Source organism: Anabrus simplex, chromosome 2 (genome assembly GCF_040414725.1).
Source record: "Anabrus simplex isolate iqAnaSimp1 chromosome 2, ASM4041472v1, whole genome shotgun sequence".
In the NCBI taxonomy this organism is placed as follows: domain Eukaryota; kingdom Metazoa; phylum Arthropoda; class Insecta; order Orthoptera; family Tettigoniidae; genus Anabrus; species Anabrus simplex.
In genome coordinates, this window is record NC_090266.1 from 1,001,063,858 (window position 1) to 1,001,085,705 (window position 21,848).

The window sequence follows — 21,848 nt, forward strand, 5'->3', positions numbered from 1 at the left end:
TTTTAAATTCATCTTTCGGACTTGTAGTTAGACCCATTCCAGCCCGCACCTTCTTTCACCTCTGCTGATCCACCAAAACACGGTAACAATAATAATAATAATAATAATAATAATAATAATAATAATAATAATAATAATAATAATAATAATAATAATAATAATATTGTAATTGGCTTTACGTCCCACTAACTACTTTTACGGTTTTCGGTGACGCGGAGGTACCGGAATTTAGTCCCGAAGGAGTTCTTTTGCATGCCAGTAAATCTACTGACAAGAGGCCGACGTATTTTAGCACCTTCAAATACCACCGGTCTGAGTCAGAATCGAACCTGCCAAGTTGGGCTCAGAAGGCCAGCGCCTCAACCGTCTCCGCCACTCAGTCCGGCGAGAAAAAATCTCTTCTGTGTCACCAGCTCATAGAAAAAAGGCGTAGTGAACAAGCGATTGCGGGAAATAGTGTCCTAATTTAGGTTTCTGTACAATTCCAGGAGTTTGCATTTGAGTTTGACGAGTTTGACCGGAATAGTTTGCTTTAGTTTACCATTTAATTTAATAGCTATTTATGTTTTCTTTGTGGATATCGCATTTGTATCATTCGAATAAACGTGTGTAAATAATAGGAGAACGTTATATTACCGAGCTTGATAGCTGCGGTCGCTTAAGTGCGGCGAGTATCCAGTATTCGGGAGATAGTAGGTTCGAACCCCACTATCGGCAGCCCTGAAAATGTTTTTCCGTGGTTTCCCATTTTCACACCAGGCAAATGCTGGGGCTGTACCTTGATTAAGGCCACGGCCGCTTCCTTCCCACTCCTAGCCCTCTCCTGTCCCATCGTCACCATAAGACCTATCTGTGTCGGTGCGACGTAAAGCAACTAGCAAAAAAAAAGAACGTTATATTTAGTCTTTGTAGTCGTATTTACAGTAGTTTGATAGTGTAGGCTTATCGCAGCGTTGCTTGACGGGTAATGACTAATAGAATAGAATAGAACATCTCTTTATTGCCCACCCTAGTATACACCAGCGGCTTACAGGCAATAAAGACTGCGAAACACACAGAAACAAAAAATTTAAACAAACAACATCTACTATATATCTCTTAAAACTACTTAACTACATACTCTAACTAATTTGGTGACGCCGCACAGGCGGAACACCAGACCATGAGCTGCGCCACCCTTCACTAAAACTATTATTCTACTAACTACAACTAACTAACAAAAAGAAAAAATGAGACAACTGGCTGTTCGCGGTATCCCCTGGTAAGGAAGGAGCACCTTCCGCCCATGATACCACTATCAGCCACACCCGTGGGTCAGATGTCATCCCCACCTAAACCTCGTTGGCAATGTGCTTCCCTCCCATTCTTTGCGAGGCGAATCGCAGAGGCGGATACCAAACCGTCTGCGACCCGTCACGCTCTTATCTACTGTCCCGCCTACTAATCCGAGCGTCTTACATACACATTGCCTGCTTCCATCTTTGATTCTCCAGTATCTCTATGTGCGGACATGCTTGTTCTTTTCGCCTTGGGATGGGTCTTTCACACCCCATCCTTCCACCTTTTATCCCCCCTCCCTTTTCCAAATATTTTCATCTCTCTTCCTCACTTACACCTGTTCATCTACCTTATAGTAACTTATGCACTGATTGCTTATTTCAACACTATGTCCTAGAGTTAATATTTTATACACCATTTAACAACACTGAACTTGTCAACACTTCTACAGTTTTCCTATTCCTCGCCGATCTTTCATCTTATTTGCGTCTCTTAGTCCAAGAAAACGCTAAATAATTGCACATTTCTTTACATTACCAATTTCAATACACCTGTACAACCCGAACTTGCCAACAGTTCTACAGTTCCCTTACTCATCACAGTTCTTTCCTCTTATTTACACCTCTTAGCCTAAAAAACCACTCACTATTGCACATTTCTTTACATTACCAATTCAATTATTATTTTCACCTCGGGATGGGTCTATCACACCCCATCTTTCCATTTCTTATACCCCCTCCCTCCCTTTTCCAAATCTACCCATCTCTCTTTCTCACTTAGACCTGTTCATCTACCTTATAGTAACTTAACCACTATAGTTTACACACTGCTTTCTTATTTTAAACCCTATGTCCTAAAATTAATATTTTAAACATCTTTTAACAACACTGAACTTGTCAACAGTTCTACAGTTTCTTTTTCATCTTATTTACGTGTTTTAGTCTAAACAACCACTAACTAATTACACACTCCTTTACATTACCCATTTCTATATACCAGGTGGCTCCCGGACGCCGTAATTTCTACTTATAAATGTCCCGCATGCATAAGTGATGTGTGGGGTGTCTACCACCTAATTTTAAGAGGGAAACTACTGCCAGCGGGCAGGTTACGTCAGAATATGAAGAGATAAGAAACAGAGTCACACTCACAGCATGTTACTCAGCGTTCCCGGTCGAATGCACCCCTTGCATTAGTAAACATCGTTTTCGACCGCATACTTCTAGGCTGGTGTATGGTACAGCCGCACTATATTTACTGTCTGCTTATCGACAATGGCTAGTGTGTTCAGCAGCGATGAATACACATACATTACTTTTAACTGGACTGCCAGGTCGGAATGCAACCGAAGCTCCAAACAGACATATGCCGTCTACACAAGTATTTCACCGAACAGTACCGTGTTTGTTTCATACAAGCAACTCTTTTATCGCGTGGAATGTCTACACGTGTATAAATTAACACGTTATTAAATTTCCTTTTCTGCATCCTTGGCGTGTTACCAAACAGTAGCGGCGATTAGGGGGTGGGGCGAGAAGGGAACGTTGCCCCTGCCCCTCGCCACTTTGTGGAGTAAACATTACATATTCACTTTAGCCACCTGGAACCAGGATTTTTTTTGCTAATTGCTTTACGTCGCACCGACACAGATAGGACTTATGGCGACGATGGGATAGGAAAGACCTAGGAGTTGGAAGGAAGCGGCCGTGGCCTTAATTAAGGTACAGCGCCAGCATTTGCGTGGTGTGAAAATGGGAAACCACGGAAAACCACCTTCAGGGCTGCCCACAGTGGGATTCGAACCCACGATCTCCCGGATGCAAGCTCACAGCCAATTAGTTTTAAAAGAAACGTTATCTGTACAAGCCTTTGTGTCTTATCTGCTAATTCTTTCCTTTATTTTCTTTAATTTTATTAACATAATGTTTGGCGGAAATAAGCACCAAATGCCGTTCGTCGCAGCTAACCGATTTGTATAGCGCTACGGCAAGTAGTGGAGACTTTGCATGTGCTGTGGGGAAGGGTAGTAGGGGTATAATGTTTTTGCCAAGGTCGTGGACACTGAGTTATAATTCACCCGTATGACGCACGCATTCGTCAGTCTGGCAGCCTCTTCAGTGTCTGTTAGTTCCTTAGTGTGTATTAAAATACTAAATAACTTGTATTGCATGATCATGCCGTACTTCTATTTAATTGTACCGGCTGAGCTAGCCGTGGAGTTAGGGCCGCGCAGCTGCGAGCTCCGTGGTTTCCCATTTTCACACCAGGCAAATGCTGGGGCTGCACCTTAATTAAGGCCACGGCCGCTTCCATCTCATTCCTAGGTCTTTCCCGTCCCATTGTCGCCATAAGACCTATCTGTGTCGGTGCGACGTAAAACCAATTGTAAAAAAAATTCTACTATTTTGCTTAATTTATGCACGTGTAGACATTCCACGCGATAAAAGAGTTGCTTGTATGAAACAAACACGGTACTGTTCGGTGAAATACTTGTGTAGACGGCATATGTCTGTTTGGAGCTTCGGTTGCATTCCGACCTGGCAGTCCAGTTAAAAGTAATGTATGTGTATTCATCGCTGCTGAACACACTAGCCATTGTCGATAAGCAGACAGTAAATATAGTGCGGCTGTACCATACACCAGCCTAGAAGTATGCGGTCGAAAACGATGTTTACTAATGCAAGGGGTGCATTCGACCGGGAACACTGAGTAACATGCTGCGAGTGTGACTCTGTTTCTTATCTCTTCATATTCTGACGTAACCTGCCCGCTGGCAGTCGTTCCCTTGTTAAAAGTAGGTGGTAGACACCCCACACATCACTTATGCATGCGGGACATTTATAAGTAGAAAGTACGGCGTCCGGGAGCCACCTGGTACATGTTCATCTACCTTATTGTAACTTATCCACTGTCGTTTACACACTGCTTGCTTATTTTCATCCACTATGTCCTAGAGTTAATCTTTTAAACATTTTTAACAACACCGTACTTGCCAACAGTTCTACATTTCCCTTACTCCTCACAGTTCTTTTATCTTATTTACGTCTCTTAGTCTAGAAAGCCACTCACTAATTGCACATTTCTTTACATTACCAATTCAATTATTATACCATCTCTTTACAAGTTCTCTCTCAAATTACCTTCGTCTATCTAATTTCTTTATAACAAGGTTTACCTACCTCACCTTATCTAGCAATTACCTACTCATCACTTATTAGAATCTTTTACTCATATTTACAGGCATCTTCTATTATGTTTAGATTATCTGTCATTTAACACTTTTTCAACTCATCCTCGTCCCCATCTAACTATTTCAACTCTCTTCTTAATACTAATATCTACAATCTTTTCTTTTTGTCACTACGTTAACTGAAACATAGCACATTCGACATCGTAATACAATCTTCTTTCAATATCTACAATTTTTATTCTTTTATTTTTTATAATACATCCTTTTCCAGTATATTCAGATCTCCTCTTATTTTTTTACATTATATATAATCTAACAGTTTCGCCTACATGTTTCCTCCCATTCCTCTGAAACACCCTTCTACCTATTATTCCCTTAATTTCCTTAAAATATAGCTCTAACCAAATTTAAATATTTTGATATATTTCTTCCTCTTTCCCATTCTCTGCATAGCCATGACGTCATCTTATAACCCTTTTCTATTTTTTCTATCTCTTTCTTATTCAACACTTTCTTTTTCATCTCCTCTAACTCACTACATTGAGTAAATATATGCAGGTCCGACCATCCCTCTCCACATAAAATACATCTATCCTTATTTTCTCGACCTATCCATCCCCTATTTTTGGAATTCCCATAACCCACCAGTATAAACCTCTTTTACCCCTCCTACCCTCAAATTCGGTTATCGGGTTCGTAGTCTCCACGAATTTGTTTAATACTGATAGTGAGTCTCTTTCCCTACATTCCATTATTAAACTCTGTCTTTCTATATCAGCCACTCTCTTTTTTACCCTTCTCCATACCCATTCTTTCCTCTCTCCCCATCTCTCACACCCTTGGTCTCCTAACCCTAGCTTTCGTAATTTATTTTTGCACTTATTCACCCAGTACCCTTCGTTCTCCATACTTTTCTGGAACCTATACACCTCTTGTAATAAATCTCCTCCCTTCCCTTCTTTCAATCTCATCCAATACTTCATCACCCTCTTAGCTATTGTAATGTCTATCGATTCTTTACATACTAATCTAGTCTCCACATTAGCAGTACAGTTTGGAACCCCCATCATAATCTTACTAAATTTTGCCACCACCCGGTTTAATTCATTTCTATTCTCCTCCAATCCTCACACTTCTACCCCATATAACATTTTTCCTTTAACCATTGATTGGAACACCATTCTCTGAATTTTGTACTTAATATCCGGGAATTTATTTTTTAATATCCCCACTACTGCAAGTGCTCCCCTCCCCTTAAGTATGGCTCTTCTGATCTGATCCTTCCAGGTTCCGTTACTACTAATTATTACTCCTAAATACTCAATTTTTTCTCTAGTCTAATTTCTTCCTGCTTTACTATCCAAAATTTCTTCCCTTTCTTGCCTTTCCTTTTCCTACATATCATTATCTGCGTCTTCTGTACATTTATTCTAAGTGCCCATCTTCTAGTGTATTCCACAACCTCTTCTAACCCTTTTTAATCCACTTGCTGTTAATGCCAAGACCAATAAATCGTCAGCAAATAGCAGTCCCAGTATCTCCCTTTTCCCTATCCAAGGACATTGCCAGCCCTCGCCTCCATGTCTGTCCAATATATTATTTATAAACAATAAAAATATTATCGGCGACAGCTTACAGCCTTGTCTCACACCCCTCTTCGATTCAATACACTTACTCAATTCACCGCCCCCCACTGTAATTTAATCATCACCATTACTTTATCATAAATTCCTTCTATCGCCATCCTCATTTTCTTCGATAACTCAATATCCCTTAATCTAGTAAATAACGCCTCCCTATTCACTGCATCGAAGGCTTTCTCTAAACCTATTGCTGCTACATATAATCTCATCCCTGCTATCTTGACATACTTCGTAATTAAGGTATCCAAAATCCATACATTATCCACCGTACTTCTCTCTTTTCTAAACCCATTTTGATACTCCGATATCCTTCCATACTTCTCTGCCCAATTTCTAATCCTATTGGCTAGAATTCCTGTATATACCTTCGACAGTGAGTCAAGGAGTGTTATTCCTCTATAATTGTTTGGATCACTTCGACTCTCTTTATTCTTGTATATAGGACATGATATTCCTTTTCTCCATTCGCTAGGAAATTTCGCCATTTCCCATATCTTGTTGAAAAATGTAACCATCACCTTCAACATCGATTCATTTGTCCCTGCTTCCTTCCATACTCTGTTGGTAATACCGTTCGCCCCACCCGCTGCTTTCGTTTTTACTTTACTTAACACACTAATTACTTCCTGTCTTGTTATCACCCCATCTAGTAACTGTACACCTACTTGTAATTCTCTTAGAATATAAGTCTTGCCCATGTCCTCATGCCACTCTCCCCTCCCACCCAAAAGATCTGTAAAATATCCTACCCACTCATTTTCCTCTATGCTTGTTCCCTTCCCCGTAGGCCAAGTTTTCTTTAATTTATAGTTTCCCAAATCCTCTCAAATCTTTTCTCTTTGCAATATCTGTTCACTCTTTCTGCTTCCGCCTCTTTCCAGCATTTCTTTTTCTCGTTCAGTAACTTCTTGTAATCTCTTCTTAATTTACAATATTCCCCTCTTTTTTCTTGCTTCCCTCCTTTCTTAAACTCTGTTAGAGCTGACATAACTACCTCACGTTCCTTCTTACAGTCTTCATCAAACCACCCCGTGACTCTGTTTTTGTCTCCCTCTTCTCTTATCTTCACTTTCTTTCCCACCTTCCATTCTGGGAGTTCTATTATTTTAAAACTTTATCTACGTCCTCTTCTTCCAGCGCCCTTTCACATTCTACCCTTATACTATCTCCCATCTCACTTAGCTCTAATCTTAATTTCTCAATCGTAGTTTCATTCCAAATATACTTCCATCCCTCCCTATATCTCACCCTTTTTCCTACCCCTCTCTTCACTACACCATTATCGTCTCTTAATTTTATCTTAATGGGTATGTGATCTGTTGTCCCACATTCTACCACCTCAAAACTTATTATTTTCCTTAAAGCTGATTCCGTGCTTACTCCTATATTTACCACACTCCCTCCCTTCGATGTGATGAATGTCAATTCTCCCATACTGTCTCCCTTCATCCATCCGTTTAAGATATATAATTTTTCTATAGTACACACAACTCTAGCAACCTTACACCATAACTATTTATATCTTTGTCTTTACTGCTTCTTCTGTACCCTCTCACTTCGGTACCCTCCCTCCCATAATCTGGTACCCTATTACTCACTCTTGCATTCAATATCCTATTAATATCATTCCATCTTCCACATATAAATCTTTTATTTTGTTTATTTCTTCAATCAGTTCTTCAAAAAAATTTATTCGCATAAACTGAATCTTTAGGATGATTGTACAATAGAGCTAGACAAATTGCCTCCTTCTCTTCACTTCCCATTTTAATTCTAAACCACACCACCCCTTCTACACCATTCTGTATTCTCTCTACTCTCCCTACTATCTCATTTTTTATTAAAACTGTTATCCCACCAGGGTTTCTTCCCATCCTCCCCATTTTTTCTTTGTGACGTTGACTACTCTATACCCATCCCATTCAATTTCTACCCCTTTCCCTAACCATGTCTCTACTAGGGCAATGATCTCAAACTCCTTTACTAATTTCTCTATTTCTTTATTCCCTAGCTTCCCCATCAACCCCTCAATATTCCACAACCCTATCGTCATATCTAGTTATTTATTCCCTCCCCCTCTCTGTTTCTGTGCTTCTCTACTTCCACCCCTACTCCTTGTCACTCTTCCTTGCAAGTCTTCTCCATCTCTCTCCTCTCCTTCCTTTCTCTCGTCCTCCTTCCCTTTCTCCGTACCTACGCCTTTTGTCTTTCCCCATAAATCCTTCAAACTTAATGATATTTCCTTATTTAGCACCTGTCTTCTCTCCATTTTACTTTATGTATTCCTTTTACTCGGGGAGGATAAATCTTTACCCTGCTTTTTATTATCTTCATTCGAACCTTTCACTTCACTCCGCACCACTCATGACACATTACTTGCTTCCTCCACCTCTACGTTACGCTGACTCTTCAAGGTCTCTGCATTCCCAACCATCTGGTTGCTGGCACTGCTGTTCAGCAGTTCTCTACTTTCTGCACCTGATGTGATGTGGACTTCGCTCACTTCCGTAATATAACTCTCCTCTACGTCACTGCCACTTCTCCTTATGCCCTTCCTTGCTACTCCCTCTCCCGTCAAGGACTCCTTCTGTTGCTGTTGGTGTTCCTCATCAAGTGTTTTTAGCCGGCCCACCCCCATGTACGATTCCATCTGCCGTCTCCAACCACCAATTGTTGCCCTCTAATATATGCTTTAAGGCCTTGTTTCTTTGTGTCTCTTAAATGTCTGTTCAGGATCCTGTTCTCCTCGATGGCTTCTCTGTTCATCTCCCTTCTTATCCACACTTTCTCTCCTTTTAAATTGCTCGAATTTCTTATCAAAATGTCAGCCATCAACGTGGATAATAATTTCACTCTGATGGGCCTCCTCCCCTTAACTTTCCCCACACGATGCATATCGTCTATATCAACTTCACTAAAGTTGATCTTCATCCTATTCTGGACCACTTCCACCTCTTTGTATACTAGTTCCACTTTTGACTCCTTTTCCTCTTCTTGGACACCATATATAAAAATATTCTTTCTCACACTTTCTTGCACACCCCTCTCTACTAATCTCTTAGTTTCTCTCAGGTCCCGCTCCAAACTTCTTACTTTCTGTTTCAACAAGTCCAACTCATCTTTATTACACCCTTCCTCTTCTAATATCTTCTTTACGTCTTCCTTAATACTCAACTTTAGGTCCATAAACTCCTTGGATAGCTCTCGAAACATTTCTCTTATTTGCTCCGTCTGACAAGCCTCTCTTATCATCTCTCTTATCGCTTCGAACTCTTCCCATCCAAAGGAACCCACTGGACCTGGGCCAGGATTAACTTCCACTCCTCCTATTATCAACAGCACCATCACCACCGCCGCCACCAGTAGAGTAGCCACCATCCTCCTTTTTTCACCCTTCAGCTCCATTCTTGTCTCCATTCTGCTTCCCTTTTTGCAGTTCCAGCTACCAATCGCTATCCTGTACTGTGTCAACGTATTACCCATTGCTCCGCGCTCCACTCAGCACAACCGCACTCCTTGCTGACTCAAAGACGACTCGGGGTAATGACTAATGACCTACATGAGGATGAATCCATGAGATAGTTGGGCCGTAGATAGGATTGGGAAATTGATGTAGCTTTTTAATTCACCCTATGAGAATGTTGAATTTGCCACTAAAGCACATGGGACCAGAGCCATACGGGAGATCATGGATGAGCTTGCCCTAGTCATTGTCCAAGGGATATCGTTGCATTCTGTCCTGTTGTAAATAGTTAATCGAATTACTATTATTATTATTATTATTATTATTATTATTATTATTATTATTATTATTATTATTATTATTATTATTATTATTATTATTATTTTACATCTCATAATTTTCTCCATGGCTATTTTAGGGTCTTGTAATTGGGGTGTCCATGAGTTGGGTCACAAGTTATATTTCTAATGTAAGGTTATCGCAACCAGGGATGATGATGATGATGACGGCATGGTTTATTCGTATTTAACTTAGTATGTAGTGGCACAGAATTTCTTTTCCAGATCTTCGATTCGGATCAAGTTCCGAAAATATTTGCTTCGAGATAATTTACTCGGCGGCCGCAAATTCAGTTGTCAAAACCACTAGGTAATCCGAGCAGTTATTTTTCTCCACCCATCAGGTGTTTGTTTGAATATTTGATCAACAGTTAAGCTCAGAAGAGTGTGCGCGTGGTAACATGTTTTCAAGTGCTCACTTGAAACTTAACCTGGAAGGCGTAGTTGTTGTTGGTTAACTTTTAACTCATTTATTAATTTTTGCTTTTTTGTGAGGGGATTTCATGGTATTTAGAATGTAATTAACGTAACATCAATAAGATTATCATACCGCGCTCTTGCTTTGGAGGGATGCGTTGGCCATCAGTCACGTTTATTTATTTTTTATTTCAGTGCATATTTGATTGACCACATTAACTCAACTTTACATAACCTCACTGAAAGATCAATTGGGACATAACCACTTTTTATTTCAACTTCAGTGAAGTGACATCATGGTCATCAACCATGGATGCTTAATTTCACATTATTACTGCCGGTGATCGGTTCCTGGTGGTAACTGAAGGTTACTCAGTTCAGTTAAGGGTCCATGTCGTTCGTCCCACGTGATCGTCAGATAGTGGACAGCCTTAATATAAGAGAATGTCTGGAAATCAGCTGGTATAATTTCGTGTGGCTATTTCTAGCCGTGTGCAGCCCTTGTAAGGCAGACCCTCCGATTTGGGTGGGCGGAATCTGCCATGTGTAGGTAATTGCGTGTTATTGTGATGGAGGATAGTGTTATGTATGGTGTATGAGTTGCAGGGATGTTGGGGACAGCACAAACATCCAGCCCCGAGCCACTGGAATTAACCAATGAATGTTAAAATCCCCGATCCAGCCGGGAATCGAACCCGGGACCCTCTGAACAGAAGGCCAGTACAATCAGCTGGTGATGTTTAGGCATTACAGGAATTGCAGCTTAATCCGCGGTTGTTTACCGAACCGAATATTAGTGCTTCCAGGTTGTTGTTGTTGTTGTTGTTGTTGTTGTTGTTAGTGTTGGAAGTGGTTTCGTTAAGTGACAGCCCTTCAGGCAGGTTGTAAAGGCGTAAAATATCCTGAAATTGTCTAGCTGTTCATCATTAAGGTCATTGACCCCATATTTTCAGTCATGGCCTATTTGTTTCTTGGAAATAATTCGTGCTCATATTCTTCAATAAATAGAGTTAGTTTGCATATGCCTTTACCGGGAGAGTTGGCTGTGCGCTTAGGGGCGCGCAGCTGTAAGCTTGCATCCGGGAGATAGTGAGTTCGAACCCCCATTGTCGGCAGCCCTGAAGATGGTTTTCCGTGGTTTCCCATTTTCACACCAGCCAAATGCTGGGGCTGTACCTTAATTAAGACCACGTTCGCTTCCTTCCAACTCCTAGGCCTTTCCTATCCCATCGTCGCCATAAAACCTATCTGTGTTGGTACGACCTAAAGCCACTAACAAAACAATCCCACACCTGTGGGTTCACGGGTGCAAACTGCGTCGCACATGTAGATTTGGCCCTGTTTTACGGCTGAATTCACTTCCTGACCCCAACCCTATACGGAGGGATGTAATCACTATTGCGTGTTTCTGTGGTGGTTGGTAGTGTAGTGTGTTGTCTGAATATGAAGAGGAAAGTGTTGGGACAAACACAACCCCCAGTCCTAGAGCCAGAAGAATTAATCAGAAGCGATTAAAATCCCCGACCCGGCTGGAAAATTGGAAACCATGGAAAACCATCTTCAGGGCTGCCGACAGTGGGGTTCGAACCTGCTGTCTCCCGGATGCAAGCTCACAGCCGCGCGCCCCTAACCGCACGGCCAACTCGGTGTGGGAAAACGCGGTAGGACAAGAAGATTACTACGTCCTACCTTTCCAGAGTCGCTGTTGACATCAAGTTTACACTCGTCGACAAATTGTATTTTAGTGCATTCTCCAATCCCTATGTAGGCTACTATACAGAGGAGTAACGGGACACATCGTACTGATTGCAGGTTATCCACGAGCTGAAATGAGAGGTGATATAAAAATCACTGTTCACAAATGCTCACTCACCGGCAGGTTTAGCATAGCATCAAGGCGTTTCTCTGGAGGTACATCACGTTTGGGACGAATAAGAACGTAGATTCTCTTCAACCCTGGCAAGGAGCGGAGCAATTTCTCCAGTAATACTTTGCCCATGAACCCAGTACCTCCGGTTACAAATACTGTACAACCATCGTACCATTCTTCCACTCCAACCATGCTGACTCTGCAAGAGAAACATAGAATTGTAACATCCAGATGTAGAAAATGTTTTAAGTAACGCACTTTAAAATTAAGGCTTACTTCCTTTGTAATTTAATCCATTCTTTAGTTTAAGCACCAACACTTGTTCTTTAATTAGATAATGTTTGTAGTTATTTGCTTTTTACGTCCCATTAACTACGTTTTCGGTCTTCGGAGACGCCGAGGTGCCGAAATTTAGTCCCGCAGGAGTTCTTTTGCCTGCCAGTAAATCTACCGACATGAGGCTGTCGTACTTGAGCACCTTCAAATACCACCGGACTGAGCCAGGATCGAACCTGCCAAGTTGGGGTTAGAGAAGGCCAGCGCCTTAACCGTCTGAGCCACTCAGCCCGGTTAGATAATGTTAACCAGAATGCGGAGTTTCTCCTCTTTTACAAGTATGAGGCAGGAGAAAATCCAAGTCTCCCAACAAGTTCAGTTTAGTCTTCTTACGTTGAAGTGTGCATTTTGGTCGTATATCTCGTGTCCAACCATTTGTACAGTTCCAGTGTTGGCCGATAGGTTTTTAGAATGATTTACTCATTGTTTTCAAGTGTAAATATTTCAATGTACACCCATCGCTGTTTTGAAATGCTTTTTCCAAAATAGTCTTATGGAAGAAGTTCCCTAGAACGCCTTTCACCAGTTTGTCTAGGCATCATATGTTCACCGCGATAAATTCAACAGCTGTAAATGTTTATATTTGCAACATCCCAAATGCATGGCAGGAGGGAGACATTTGTCATTTATAAACACTGTAAAAGTTGAAATCCAAATAACTGTAGAGAGATAACGTTGTTATATTCACTAAGTTATATACAGGGGTATTGCAAACAGACAATATGCCTATATTTGTGCAGAGTGGTGTTCGATCCTATCGAGACTTCAATCACCATTCAAAAAGGGAATGGTGGCAGATTATAATAGATTAGTAATATAAACAATTATGGATAAATACATCAAGAAGGAAAGAAGGAAATTATACATTACTGTAACTGATTTAGAGAAAGCTTTTGATTCGGCGAGAAGACAAGCTGCCGTCTATAAGTCATTGAGTCAGATCGAAATATCAAGGAAGATGATAAGAAAACTGAAAATACGCATGCGGAATTTAAATGTTCTATCGAAGTGATGGGGGAATAGTGGGGGAGATATTTCAAAGTTAGATCTGATGCAAGGTTGTAAACTATTATTGTTCATTATCAATACGTTTCCATCGACGATAGCCTTCTACTCGCATTAACACCCGTCAAGGTGCAAAAGAGTATTGCTGTAAAGGCGAGAATGTAAAAATGAAGTCCCAGGAAACCAGCTATGGCGTGTAATTTATTCAGTCCGAAGACTGATTAGATCCTCAATAGTTTAGTTAGGGGTCAATGAAAAGAATTGACAAACATCCCAAGAGTAAACAGTACAGGAGGGATAAGACAAAACTAGAAGTTGTTTAAAAATGAATACCTATGGACGACAATAACTTTCAATGGTAGTTGACAGAACAGATAAAGACAGCAGAAACGAAGGAGTAAGTGCTATGAATATTACAGTAAAAATATATTGGATAGAAAGTCGCCTAAAGTAGTTAAAGTTAAACTATCACACAGAGCAGAAATTTATGGAGCTAGAATTGTTGCATTGGATGTAGTAAGGAATGGAGCAATGTAGGGAAAGAAATTGGTCAAAGGATGACAGAAGATTACATTAGAAGGTGATCCAAAGCGTGAAAGGCATAGAAAGACAAACAATGAAAACAGAATGTAATAATAAGAGAACATTAGTAGAATTCACGGACCGAAATGTTAGCTAAAAGTACAATGAGAGGGATAATTTGATGATTAATGGGAATATATAAGAAAAAAGCCAGAAGACAAGAAAGTAAAGGAAAGCAATGCATTCTATGCAATAAGGAAACTGAAGTGGTACACCTACTAAAAGATTGTAAAGAAACAAGATAATCAGAGAAATATATATATATTTAAATGTCAAGGAGATAGAAAAGATTGTAAATTAATTTTAACTTTACACTCGTGTTAAGTTGTTAAGCAATGAATAGAAGAAACAGGGAGAACAGCAAAACTATGTAATAGTATCAGAGGATTGTGGGGAAAAGAAATGTAAGGAAGTTGGAAATAGAGAAGATGCTTGCAACTGATAGTAAGGCTATGCAGGAGGAGGTACCTTAGACCCTGTAGGTTAAAGTTTAGGAAATACTGTATCTCAAATTGTAAGTTAGCTTAATTATTAAAGATACTTTTAAGTAGGATTTATAGGATGCCAACTATCTCTATATCCAATATATATACAGCGTGATTCAACCGCCCCTTCCAATGTAGTTTTATGCAACCCACTATATTCATTCCGTCCTGGAAACATCTGCTCTGCCGTTATGCACAGAAAAAACAACCTGGATATTTTGATATTTACCGCCTCATCATGGTAGGACGCCGTAATGTTATACTCGTATTAAAAACTGAAATGCGTGTGCCTTCTACTGTAGATAATATCGACTTGAAACGCCGGCGAAACACTAAATTGATAGTGTGACCGCAGAAAACCTAATACTTGCTATAAGCTGCCCAGGGTGCCGTACGGGTGCCGTAATTGGTAAAAGCGTGGCGGAGCGGGCTTGCATGCCAGGTGGCAGGTTCGAGTCCGCGGCGAAGATCACAACGTTTTTAAAAATCTGTCTAATACGTACCGCACGCAATGTAAGTTGCTTGCTTACATGCAAATTGTGTGTGAATGAATGTGTTTGTGGCCCTAAGAAGGGCCGATTAGTTAGGAGACCGGAAATTATAGGAACACAACTGCCCTGACAAAGTTTTATCGCAGCAAATGCTCGATGTGATGAGCTGATGACTGTTTTGGTTTATGCACATTCGGGCCCGGTGTCCAGTAGATCGTCTTGCGTGCTTAAGCAATCCAGGTGTAATTGCTTGGCAGGCGCCCGTGATGAGTTGTCGGAGCTAGTCAGGGTTTTCCGGCACTTGAGTTTAAAAGAAGTTCTTCAAATATCCGCACAAGAAGAAGTCTAACGGCGTTAAATCCGGTGATCTGGCGGGCCAAAAAACAGGGCCTTCTCGTCCTATTTCCCTGGCAGTTCCTCGTTCATATGGTTACGAGCGGCCGAAGTCGAATGTGGTAGAGCTACATCCGGTTGCAACCACATCGTCAAATGATCGTGCAAGGGCACATCCTCCAGCAACCAGGCGATCCCCCAAGATTCCACACCAAACATTCACTCCCCATCGTACATGATGGGCCGCCTGTCGCATCCAGTGAGGATTGTCCGGACTCCAATAGTGCATGACATTCCCATTATAGTGGAAGCGCGATTCGTCTGAGAACAAGATATGCGATACGAATGCTGCATCATTGTCCAGCCTGCCTAATAGCCACCGGCAGAACTCCATTCGAGCTTCGAAATCCCGCCCATGGAGCTCTTGGTGTAGCTCAAGATGGTATGGGTGAAATTTATGTTCATGCAGTATTCGCCAGACGGACGGCTGGCTGGTGTTCACCTGTCGTGCAGTCGCCCTTGTACTGATGTGTGGATTATTACGAGCTGCTTCCAGAACGCACCTACCAATGCAACATGTGTCGACATGTCTGTGGTTAGCCCACTACACCACGGTGACGGTTGCGTCCAATTTATCAGAAAGCTTACTTGGTGTAAAACTTCGTCCCGCTTCACTAAAATACACACGTTTTCTATCAGTTTGCCATGGCTGTTAGCGATAATTTCATAACCAATCGAAAGCTTATAATTGGCACGTACATTTTACATAACCGTATGACAGTTTGATGTATTGTGTAAATACCTGTCGTATATATGTTTTGGCAAAAGTCGTGCAGTGAAATGAAATGTCGTATGGCTTTTAGTGCCGGGATATCCCAGGACGGGTTCGGCTTGCCAGGTGCAGGTCTTTCTATTTGACTCCCGTAGGCGACCTGCGCGTCGTGATGAGGATGAAATGATGATGAAGACAACACATACCTCGTACACCCAGCCCCCGTGCCATTGGAATTAACCAATTAAGGTTAAAATCCCCTACCCGGGTGGGAATCGAACCCGGGACCCTCTGAACCGAAGGCCAGTACGCTGACCGTTCAGTCAACGAGTCGGACGTCGTGCAGTAATGACGCAGTAAGTGCTTCAAAGGCGGCTGTAGCTTGGTATACGGTAAAGAAAATTCGACCATCACCCCACTGACGTTCGTTTGGATGCCTAAAAGCAGAAACGTTAGGCGCGGCTGACACGCTGTATACACCCAAGCTACCCCTACACCACGGGACTGGCACGTGCTGTAGATACGGTGAGTCATTCTCACAGGGTGTGCATTTTACATTTTTGATAGTTCATATTTCTCTTGAGTTAGGACGTTAGTGAGGTTAGTTTATTGTCAAATATTCCTGAATAGAGCAAATGTATTAAACCTATTTACTTAAAACTAAAGTTAACTGTTAAACATGCTTGATTAAACTGTACTTGAAAGTAACAGTTTGATGGTTTACTTGTTCACTTGAGCAAGTGACGCAATCATTTTCTTATTTTCCCTGTCATGAACTGAATATTTGAGCCGTGTGCTATTGTTAATGATAACATCTTTACAGTTTTCGCTTAAAGTCTATGACTGTTCCAAGTTGAACTTGAAGTGAATCCCTTTTAATTAAGAGTCAACTCGATGTTTGTAAGGTATTCCGCGTTGGTATCCAGTTGGTGGAAAACCCTGATATAAGAGAACATTCATAGTCCACTCACTCAGGTCGAGTATGCTTGGACACGGGCGACTAATATTTCAGGATTAAAACAAATAAACCTTCGGTTTCACTTGGAATCAGATTTTACGTTTTCAGGACTTTTGTTATTAGTAACTTACTCTAAAGGCAAGGAAGCCTAAAGGCAATGCAAAACATACAGAAAGGAAGCCAGTTTTTTTTTTGCTAGTTGTTTTACGCCGCACCGACACAGATAGGCCTTGTGGCGACGATGGGAGAGGGAAGGGCTAGGAGTGGGAAGGAAGTGGCCGTGGCCTTAATTAAGGTACAGCCCCAGCATTTGCCTGGTGTGAAAATGGGAAACCACGGAAAACCATTTTCAGGGCTGCCGACAGTGGGGTTCGAACCTACTATCTCCCGAATACTGGATACTGGCCGCACTTAAGCGACTGCAGCTATCGAGCTCGGTAAGGAAGCCAGTGTATTCATGTGTTCACTTCTAAATAATTATAGATTTTGTTTGTTTGCTTTTGTTTTCATGGAACTTTAATTTCATTTATATTTGCACAACTTCTTTCCGCATATTCGTTCTTTTTTTAAATAAAATCTTAGTCAGTACAAGTCGATTTTTTTAGTTCCAATTATTCTCTTTCTTACCCCGTCGAATAACCGATGATGATTAAGAACCCAAGAAATACCTGATTTTAAACGAGTGTCTGTAGGTATTTTTCTCCCTATCAGCCGCGCTAAGTAATGGATCATTTCAGGGTGCACTTCTTCTGAGGCAGTGTAAACCAAGAAAGCGATCGTATGGCTGTATTTATTTGGCTTGCTTCACAAAAATCGCAATGCTCTATACAACACTGTAAACTGCAACAAAATCCTTTCGGTAGTTTTTGAAATTAATCCTCTCTAACACAGGCACCTTCCGAAGGCTTTACTTTGTAATATGTATAGATAATGAAAGCCGGCCCCGTGGTGTAGGGGTAGTGTGCCTGCCTCTTACCCGGAGGCCCCGGGTTCGATTTCCGGCCAGGTCAGGGATTTTTACCTGGACCTGAGAGCTGGTACGAGGTCCACTCAGCCTACGTGATTAGAATTGAGGAGCTATCTGACGGTGAGATAGCGGCCCCGGTCTAGAAAGCCAAGAATAACGGCCGAGAGGATTCGTCGTGCTGACCACACGACACCTCGTAATCTGCAGGCCTTCGGGCTGAGGAGCGGTCGCTTGGTAGGCGCAGGCCCTTCAAGGGCTGTAGTACCATGGGGTATGGGTTTATAGATAATGAAAGTGTACATTAGCATTTATATTAACGACAACTAAACTTCTTCTATAACTTTACGTCATGTGAGCTTCATTTTACGACAAAATTTGCACCAACCAAGACATCAATCCATGAAAACAGAATGTTGAGATTAATCCTACAAATTCAACCATGTTAAGACTGGTCTATTATCTCCAGGATTCCCGGGAATCTTGCTTATTCGCAGTAAATTCTTACTAGTTACGTGATAACTAGTACCACGCTACTCTTGTCTTCCGCGCCACCTTGAGGAAGATTAGCGACTTCATTCTGTGTCGAATGCTGAGTCTCCAGCAAACTGATCGGCCTATCAACGTCGGTCGTCAGTAAAGTTTACGTTCCACATAACTTTAATGTAAACTCTCTGTACCTGGTTGGTGCAGTTAACCCGATAATTTGTCGTGCTTTGCGTATGAAATATAAATCTACACTAGGGTAGTATTGCATTAAAATAAATTCCACCGGGCGAGTTGGCCGTGCGGTTAGGGGCCGGCAGCTATGAGCTTGCATCCGGGAGATGGTGGATTCGAATCCCACTGTCGGCAGCCCTGAAGATGGTTTTCCGTGGTTTCCCATTTTAACACCAGACTAATGCTGGGGCTGTACCATAATTAAGGCCACGGCCGCTTCCTTCCCATTCCTATCCCATCGTCGCCATAAGACCTGTCTGTATCGGTGCGACATAAAGCCACTAGCAAAAAAATCGCATCATACTGCGTGGCTCAACATCGATTTCATCTAATAATAATAATAATAATAATAATAATAATAATAATAATAATAATAATAGTAATAATAATAATAATAATAATAATAATATGAATCTCATTCAGGTGGGTCACAATAGCCACATTAATTCATGTTTGGTACAGGCCGGAGTTAGATGAATGCCGTACCTGAAAGCCAGTGGATTTTCCGGTGGATATACACCAAGCAGTCACTAGGTTTGGAATCTTGGTCGTCAGTATGGAAATCTAGGATGTAAGTTAGTATGCTATCACACATAATAATAATAATAATAATAATAATAATAATAATAATAATAATAATAATAATAATAATAATAATCCGGCTCTTTGGATGAATGGTCAGTGCCGAGCTCTTTATTTCAGAAGATCCCGGATTCGATTCCGGCCGAGTCGAGGATGACTCTGGCATAAGGTATTTGTGTTCATCCTAACATATTTTTCTTAAGCATTCAATACACCACATTATCAACCACCAAGGAAACTTATACGGGCCAATGACCTTGGATGTTAGGCCCCTTTAAACAGCACGCATCATCAGAAACATACAGTATAACAGTGAATGCATCCGTCCACATAGGTTGCCGTCAGGAAAGGCATCCGCCCGTAAAACAGGGCCAAGTTCATATGTAAGACACAGGTAGCATCCGTGGCCTAATCAGGTTGTATAAAAGCGGTGGAATAATAATAATACTAAATGAATAAATAATTTCATGTGGCTGTTTATAGCCGAGTGCAGCCCTTGTAAGGCAGACCCTCCGATGAAGGTGGACGGCATGTGCCATGTGTAGGCAACTGCGTGTTCTTGTGGTGGAAGGTAGTGTTATGTGTGGTATGTTGGGGACACCACAAACACCCAGCCCCCGAGCCATTAGAATTAATCAATGAAAGTTAAAATGCCCGATCCGACCAGAAATCGAACCCGGGACCCTCTGGACCAAAGGTCAGCATGCTAACCATTTAGCCATGGAGTCGGACATAATAACACTTGTGATATATATGGAGAGAATGTCAATAGGCCTACTCACTTGTTTGAAGACCAGGAGATGCCGGAGAGATCTTGGCGGTCACACTGACAGTCTAGCAGTGAGTTCTGAGGGTCGCAGTTCACCGTATACTAAGGGACAAGCTCCCCTCTCCTGCTTCCAGTAGGAGAAGGGGCCGTTGGGAAGAACCACAGGACCTTCGCCTAGCGGAGATATCTTCTCGCCAGAAGCACAGGCGACAGCTCCAAGCGCCGGCACAGAGCTATAGGAGTTATTCAAGGTAACTAGAATAAAACGTAGGCTACTCCGGCGGTAGAAGCTTCCATTGGCTGGAACGCTATGACGTCACGCGATATGAACGATAGCGCGTAAGGTACACAGTCGCAGTACAGCAAGCCTATGAGTTCTCGTGCCTGTGAAACATCTTCTCAATCTTTCATCAAATAATAGTCTGGTTTAGTCCGATTCGATATGTAACGGCACTTCCAATAGATTTAGAAACGTGAAAATGCGTTAAATTTCGTCACATGCTGAGCAGTTAGAACATCAACTATCAAATGCATGACATATAATACGATAAGAAATAAAATATTGTCATACAACTCAAAATAATTAATTTATTCCTGATGAAGTAAATATTTATATCAAATGGCATAAGAAAATATACATCATATCGACATATGTATGGAATTATATTAAATTATTAAAACGTACGTGTCAGAAGACTTAATTACTTGATGAACCAGCCCAAGGCTTATCCTTCTTATTGGCATATTTTCTCAGTGCTACCGCCTTACTCTTTGCATTAAAATGCCATTTAATGTCCTGGTTCTTACGTAAAGATAAATTATTTTGTCATGAAATACTGGAAATTTTGACTTAATAATAGAAATAAGAGTTTTCATTACGTTTTTGCATCTGGATACAGTCTTACTGTGAAACACGCCAAATGAAATTTCGAACTGGGCTACATTTTTAACCACTCATGACTGGGATGTGTGAAGCCCCCTTTTGAAATAACCGAGATCCAGTAACAGGTCTCTTCTCGCACGACATTTTTGTCTCTTTCTTTGTATTTACTGTATATCGGATCACGGATACTGTATTATTTCACGAGCTTCGAAATATATTCAGAAATATAAGTCATTAGCACATAATTGAATTGGCGTATGGCTTTCAGTGCCGGGAGTGTCCGAGGACATGTTCGGCTCGCCAGGTGCAGGTCTTTTTGATTCGACTCCCTTAGGCGACCTGTGTGTCGTGATGAGGGTGAAATGGTGATGAAGACATCACATACACCCAGCCCTCGTGCCAGCGAAATTAACCAATGATGGTTAAAATTCCCGACCCTGCCGGGAATCGAACCCGGGGTCCCTGTGACCAAAGGCCAGCACGCTAACCACTTAGCTATTTTTTTTGCTAGGGGCTTTACGTCGCACCGAAACAGATAGGTCTTATGGCGACGATGGGATAGGAAAGGCCTAGGAGTTGGAAGGAAGCGGCCGTGGCCTTAATTAAGGTACAGCCCCAGCATTTGCCTGGAGTGAAAATGGGAAACCACGGAAAACCATCTTCAGGGCTGCCGATAGTGGGATTCGAACCTACTATCTCCCGGATGCAAGCTCACAGCCGCGCGCCTCTACGCGCACGGCCAACTCGCCCGGTTAACCATTTAGCCATG

The 21,848-nt window shown here is 41.6% G+C and overlaps 1 protein-coding gene across 2 annotated transcripts in view; it reads right to left on the reverse strand.

Annotated features, from left to right (window-relative positions):
- Positions 1-20,415, reverse strand: part of LOC136863243 (putative fatty acyl-CoA reductase CG5065) — a 249,057-nt gene extending 228,642 nt beyond the window's left edge. For both annotated transcript variants that reach the window (XM_067139631.2, XM_067139630.2), the window contains exons 1-2: positions 20,210-20,415; positions 12,203-12,398 (exon numbers count right to left, since the gene is read on the reverse strand). In XM_067139631.2, the coding sequence (XP_066995732.2) occupies positions 12,203-12,391 (189 nt within the window). In that variant the 5' untranslated portion in view covers positions 12,392-12,398; positions 20,210-20,415. The remainder of the gene's footprint in view (positions 1-12,202; positions 12,399-20,209) is intronic.
- Positions 20,416-21,848: the final 1,433 nt, after the last annotated feature.